Raw genomic sequence first — 6711 nt, 5'->3', positions numbered from 1 at the left:
CATATACACCACCACATCATTCAATACTTATCCTGAATCAAGTCAACGAACTTATGAAATTGAAATTTCGTTATGTGCGGACTGAGTAAGCAGGAATCAATAATTTAGCTAGACTGAACTAGTAATATACGTACTCTAAAAAACTGATCAACAATGCAATTTATGACGTATGATTTATGAGATTGCTCAATTTTAATTATATGCTGCAGGGTAATTTACAGGTTTTCAGGAATTCAACTAACTTCGGAAGACTTGGTACGCTCAATGGGGCGGAAATAACTTCAGCAATAGCCTTCTCCATATCTTTGCCCCGTCAGATGGATCATCTGATACTGAATTAAGATCCCTTGCTTCTTGCAGGGCTTCGAGGTACCGTGACGTTTGCATTCTTACTTGGTGTCCCTTCTTGCCACTAAGAATGTGATTAGGTACTAAAAGTGATGACTCCTTCGACGACAAGGTCTAGGATATCAAACTGGAATGGTGGAGGGAAGTTTAACAACTGAAACTGTCGATGGCATAGAAATCAATTCATGCAGTGCATTTATTACATGACCAGAAAATCCTTTTGCAGCAAACAAAATACTTTGTAGCCCAGAATGCAAAGATTGAGGCTGAGAGCTCCCTTTGAGACTTTCAAGCTCTCTCCCATGCAAAACCGGTGTCTGTTCATCTCTGTACATTCCAAAGCTGTTTGACAGAGACGGCCTATTCTAAAGCCAATTTTGAAAGCAAAGTTAGAATCGAGTACGAGTTATTATTGCAAATGAGTGAATTAGAGAAATCACACCACTATTCTTACACAAAAGTCATCTTATGTACTCCATCTTCTGACTTTCTTTTTGTATTATTCTTTTGAACCTGATACATAATTCTTCTTACATAAGGAAAGAGGAATAGATTCCAACGGATCGTACCTGCCCGTTTTTTTGTCTGAGGAGGCCAGGCCATATTATCAAAGCTCTGAGACAGAACCTTATGGAGCCGAACCCTTGAGACCATGGAAAACATAACTAAGATAAGAACGCTAGCCACTCAAGGACCAAAATCCAAAACAACTCAACAACAGTTTTGTTAGCAAAATGGAGGCAATGTAGGAAGTAATTACTTTCCACTGCAGATGAAGTCATCGAGAGTGAGGACACTGCTGTTCCACACCGCAAGTTTTGGCATTATTTGAGCGTGCCTTCAGCTTCATTTTGGTCTTTGTAAGCCTAATCCGCACCAGAAGACAAACAGTTTGGCTCCGCCTCCACGTCCTTGCAGTGCTCTTCATGGTCTCTCGTCCGGTCCAGGACGAAGTCATTGTTGGTCAAGTTCATGTGCCGAGCTTTGCAATGTACTACTCTCTATATAACTCATCTTCAAATGGCCTCTCAATCTTTGTCCAGAGAAGGGCAGTATTTGTCATCAATATTTATCGTTGGAACTCCTTGCCCAACAAACAAGTCCTGTTCAGACTTCCTCACATACACAACATCATAATTGCCGGACAATCCGAGAATGTGGGGATCTGCTGAACTTATAAAACATGCCCTCATGACATCAACAAAGCCTGAGAGGTGTCACCTAATACAAGAATATTCTAAATTCAAATTTGAGGTGTCACCCCCAAACTCTCCAGCATTAATAATCGTCAGCCTCTTTAAAGATTCCAATTGGTTTAGACCTTCCACGCTTCTTAGCTTTGGACAGTTTCCTATTCTGACCTTCGTTAGCTTTTTCAATTTCGATAGGTCCGACATCCTCTCCATGGAACTGCAATCCTCGACCCATAGGGAGCAAAGGGATCCCAGTTCTTCAAGGCCACTAATCTCAACTAACAACTTGCAATCTAGCAGAATTATGTCTTGCAGATTCTTCATGCGCGACAGATCAAATACTTCTGGGAGGAACTCACACCACAACATGGTTAAAGATCTCATTCTTTCCATTTCCAACTGAATCAATGCGTCCAATTTTCTAAATGTGCAGTTGTCAATACGGAGGACCTCCAACTTCGCATCAAATATACCAGAAAATTCCGGCATGGAACAACTATAGAATGTCAAGATTGACAGATTTTTCAAATTGGAAAAATCAGGGGATTGTGTGGTCGCCAGATATCGAAGTTGTAACTTTCTTAAACTAGAAGGAAGCTGGGGGAGGAATTGCACGTTTTTGCAGGACAATGTTAGTGTTTCCAACTGAGATAGGGTACTGATGCTAGTGGGAAGAGCAGTGACAAGTGTTTCCAGCTGAGATATGGTACCAAATCTAATGGGAAGAGCAGGAGCTAGCTCATCTCGTGTCAAGCCTCCGAAGGATTCCCATCCACAATGGGGCGCCCATCTCAGGCAAGTCAAACTTTGGGGAAGCTCCGGCAACTGTTTAAGCACAGGACATGGTTCTAGATTAAGTATTTGGAAATTAGAGAGGCAACTCATTGTCGTGGGTAATCCGGAAATACCCGTGAATGACAAGTCTAGGATCCTCAAACTGGACAATCTCTCAATTTCTTTTGAGATGTCACCGGTCAAGTTGAAACATTGACGAGCGTCTAACTCTTCAAGCTTCTCCAGCAGCCCAATTGCACCTGGTAATTTTGTTATCCCACTTACATTCCTCATCCTAAGTACTTTCAGTTGCTTTAGATTGCCGATTGAATCAGGTAGGCAACCAATACTTGTCGATGACAAATCCAACTCAACTAATGATTGTAATTTCCCAATTGAGTTTGGAAGTTCCTTTATCATCACGCACTCAGATAAATCCAACTGCGTAATTTTCACCAACCCTCCAATCGAGTATGGCAGTCTTCTAATCTGACGATTTGGTACATCAAAGGTCAACAATGACTGCAAATTACCAAACGTCTTCGGAAGTTCATATAGCGTATTAGGCACGACAATCTTTGTCAAAGCTCGTAGACATCCTATTTCTTCGGGCAACACTCGAAGAGACTGACATCCCTCCAAGTTCAAAGCAATTAAGAGTTTTAATTTACCAATGGATGGGTCAATTTCAATTAAGTTGTGACAGCTTTTAACAATCAATCTCTCCAAGGACACCCATGTAGATAAATCAGGTGTTCTCCTTAACTTCATGCAGTAGCTGAGATCTAGTACTTTTAGTTTATTTGCCTGCAAAAGAATTTGATAAAATATATATTAAAAAATGACCTGTAGGAAAAAAAATGACAAAAGAAACGATATGCATATGCAAGGAGGGGGACTTGTATCGTACTCTGATTTGGTTCCAGCCAACCCATTCCTCCGAAATATCGCTCCGTGAAAGGTCAAGAACGACTAAATTAGTCGGATGAAAGTTTGTTGCCTCAAACTTGGAAGGCCACCATCGCCAAGAAAGCCATCTTAAATTAGAGAGGAGATCTTTGAAGTCTCCTACAAGGGACCCCTCCTCCCCTTGAATGAACCTTAAGTTTGGTAAATCAGCAATTTCATCATGCTTTAGAATAATAAGTCCACGTAAGAATCCACGAAATCCCAGTGACAGTGCTTCTATTTTCCTACTTCCCTAACAATGGAAACACAAAGAAGTCGACATGTGAAGGTCAAAATCAAACAATTGCAAGCTCTAATTGCGACAATTCACAGTAAACCTTTTTATACCTCTTTCCGCTTCAGAATGCTCAGCGTTTCCTCATGATTCCACACTCTACTACGGTCGCAGGGATCATTGCAATTCTCTTGACGGACGATTTCCCTTCCGAGGTCCCGTACTTGGTCATGCATCCAGAAAGTATTGTCATCTTTGATTTTTATGAAGGACATGAAAGTGAGAACATCAAGGGCATTGTGTGGGCAATATCCACAGGCATTCCACATGTAGATAGGGTATGTTTTGTCCCGATTAACAAAGAAACAAGCTATATCGAGAAATACTTGCCTTTGGGCACGATCTAACCTTTCATAAGTTATCAACAATTTTTTTTGGACTCCAGCAGAAGGAGCTTCTTTTAGCTTCTTCAATGTGTCTTCCCATAATGTTTCAGCTTTACCATTAAGGGATGAACCTGTAATCTCAAGAGCTAAAGGAAGGTTTCCCAAAATATGGACAATTTTTTTGGAAATGGAGGCACGATGATCCGGTGGAGAGTCTCTTCTGAAGGCATGCCTACTGAAAAGCTTAAGAGCATGACCAAATTCCATTTCCTGTACATCGTAAGTCAAAACGTTTGCAGACTCTTTTACAGGACCTTCACCTATTACTTCTCCCTCAATCATTAGGACACTTTGGTCCCTAGTGGTTATGATAATCCTACTACCAAAACCGAACCAACTACCTTTTGCTGCTAGACTTTTCAGGTGCTCTTTCTCATCCACATCATCAAGAACAATTAGAACTTTTTTATTTCCAAGTACTCCGTCGTTAAGCTTGTTGATCCCATCGTTCACATGATAAATTTGGTCTGTAGAATAATAACCAACGAGCTTGGAGAACAGTTGTTTTTGCAAATTTAGCAGACCATTATTACCTTTTGATGATTCCCGAACATCTGCAAGGAAACAACATCGGTCAAAGCTAGAAGATAGTGTGTTGAAGATGACCTTAGCAAGGGTTGTTTTGCCAACACCGCCCATTCCGTAGATTCCGAGAAATCGTATACTATCAGATCCCACATCCAACATTTTGATTATCGTTTGTACAAGATCATCAACTCCGACTAGATGTTCAGTTACATTTTCATGTGCAACCTTCAGCTTCATTGAAACGGTTCGAATTACCGAACGGATAAGATCTGCTTGGCTGCCATAAGGAAACAACCATGTTAGGGATAACTTTTATATTGTAAAACTACTCCCAAAGTGACTAAATTGCCCTCACATGTTGAGGAAATTATGCAAAGAAAAAAATGTAGACACCAAAGCCATTCTGATTTTAAGCAATCTCTCTCCGCTCCCCAACTTCAATCACCATCACAGTCAGCCCCTGCCACTGCCACGCCGCCGTTGATGTCGCTTGCCTCCCTGCACGGTCACCATCGCATTCCAGTGCCATTCCTGTCGCGCCCCGTCGACCCGCCATCTCGGCCTTGCCTCCATTCTCCACGTGATGTGGGTCATGGCCTTGCGACTGCTGGGGATGGCATCATTGGCCTTGGGCAACACCAGATTTAGGGTAGCCCACGGTCAGTGACGCCGGATATGGGCTCGGCGGCATCAGGCCCGACGTCCAGATCATGGATCCTGGATCCGACTTGCCACAGTGAGTGAGACAGAGAAAGTGTGGGGGCCGAATGGCTCAGAGGCTTCTGGCAGCTTGCTGTTGGGCTGGCGACAAAGAAGTGGCAGCAACTTATGGACAAGCTGCTGCGGTGGCTGGCCGGCAGCTTGGTGGAGCTGCTCGGAGATCTATTACTGTTCGTGACTATCATATCGGAGACGGAGAGTGAGAGGAGAGTGAGAATCAGGATGAGTAGGGTGCGCTACCACCGCAATGGTGCCATGGTGCCATTGACGGGAACTATTGCAGCGATACCGCTGCTAGCGGCCGCTATTGGCCACTACCAGTGAGAATTCCGTTCTCACAGCTATAGTGGCCGATAGCAGTAGTGGTAGTGGCCACCGACGGCTATTTAAACTACATAGAATCATCCAGATGAATAAACTATATTTTCACCTGGAAAACGAAATCTACTGATGAAAATTGAAAAGTTTAAGACACTTACCCCTCATCTTTCTTCCGGTTCCATCCCTTTATCTTGCCCACCTCAATGAGAGCCTTTCTCCATGATTCTACTTCAGTGCACAACGTCTTCTTGCGCTTTGAAAAAGTTTGTCTATACAAATTTGTTTTGAGCTTGACATCTTCAGGTTCTACGTCCAAGAAAATCGGCAGAATCTCTTTGTTCCCATTCAATTTCGAGGTGCACTCAACCATATATGCAAGCTCTCGAAGGCACCAGTGACTCGAAGCATAATTCTCAGAGAATATAGGAATGTAGATCTTGGAGTTCTCAATTGCTTGTAGAAGTTCACGACCAATTTCCTTACCGACATGGAGGGATTCATTGTCCCTAAAGACGATGATCCCAGCGTCAACCATGCCATGATAAAGATGATCGGTGAATCCATAACGAGTGTCTACTCCTCGAAAACTCAGAAAAACCTCATATGAAGGTCCGGATAATGTCCATGAATTCGTCCCTTTCTCCATTGTAGGATCTCTAAACACCAAAGATATCAAATCCTTTCTATCTCTCAGGGAAGTTTGATTTAGGTGTGCTTGGATATGAGCGAGGGCTGTCAATATGATAAGCTCTCTCAGTCTATGGCGTCATGGGGTAGGGGAAAACTTTCCATGAGTCATCCGAGAAGTTTCCGAGAAGTTTCCTAAAAGTTTCCGTGAATCCATGAATGGGTTGTCATCCTAGAAGTTTCCGGGTCCCATTCATTTAATAACAAATTTAAAATTAAAATTATCATATATGTGTCATAATATTAACATCACTTTATGAAGTGCTGGTGTTACCGATAAAAACAATTAAATAGTATAAGAGACTGAAAACAATCATTCACATTATTACTCAGTTATAAAATAACGTGACAAACTTTGAATGCTTGACTATGCTCTACCTTTTCAAATAATACTTTATAGTATATAGAGCTAGATCTCAAACAAATATGATGATCTTTTATATGGATCTAAATCCCAAACAAATATGGAAAGAAATATGATATCACAAATTTAAACATAATCATATAAAAG

At 41.8% G+C, this 6711-nt stretch overlaps 1 protein-coding gene across 2 annotated transcripts; it reads right to left on the bottom strand.

The window, feature by feature from the left end:
* Positions 1-514: 514 nt before the first annotated feature.
* Positions 515-6288, bottom strand: LOC115678194 (disease resistance protein RPV1-like). 2 transcript variants are annotated; one of them, XM_056309320.1, is made up of 6 exons: positions 5672-6288; positions 3612-4749; positions 3226-3516; positions 1109-3122; positions 918-991; positions 515-713 (listed from the first exon to the last, which is right to left on the bottom strand). In XM_056309320.1, exons 1-4 carry the CDS (start codon positions 6157-6159, stop codon positions 1566-1568), a joined length of 3474 nt encoding a protein of 1157 aa, XP_056165295.1. In that variant the 5' UTR covers positions 6160-6288; the 3' UTR covers positions 515-713; positions 918-991; positions 1109-1565. The 2 variants fall into 2 exon arrangements, with proteins under 2 accessions (XP_056165295.1, XP_056165296.1); XM_056309321.1 differs by lacking the exon at positions 5672-6288 and adding an exon at positions 4828-4975.
* Between the last annotated feature and the right edge of the window lie 423 nt (positions 6289-6711).

Source organism: Syzygium oleosum, unplaced genomic scaffold (genome assembly GCF_021117445.2).
Source record: "Syzygium oleosum isolate NSW1041296 unplaced genomic scaffold, Sole_v2.1 Sole_v2.03, whole genome shotgun sequence".
Taxonomy (NCBI): Eukaryota; Viridiplantae; Streptophyta; class Magnoliopsida; order Myrtales; family Myrtaceae; genus Syzygium; species Syzygium oleosum.
Note: the sequence above shows the minus strand (reverse complement) of the source record. Positions and strands in the feature narration are given on the sequence as shown.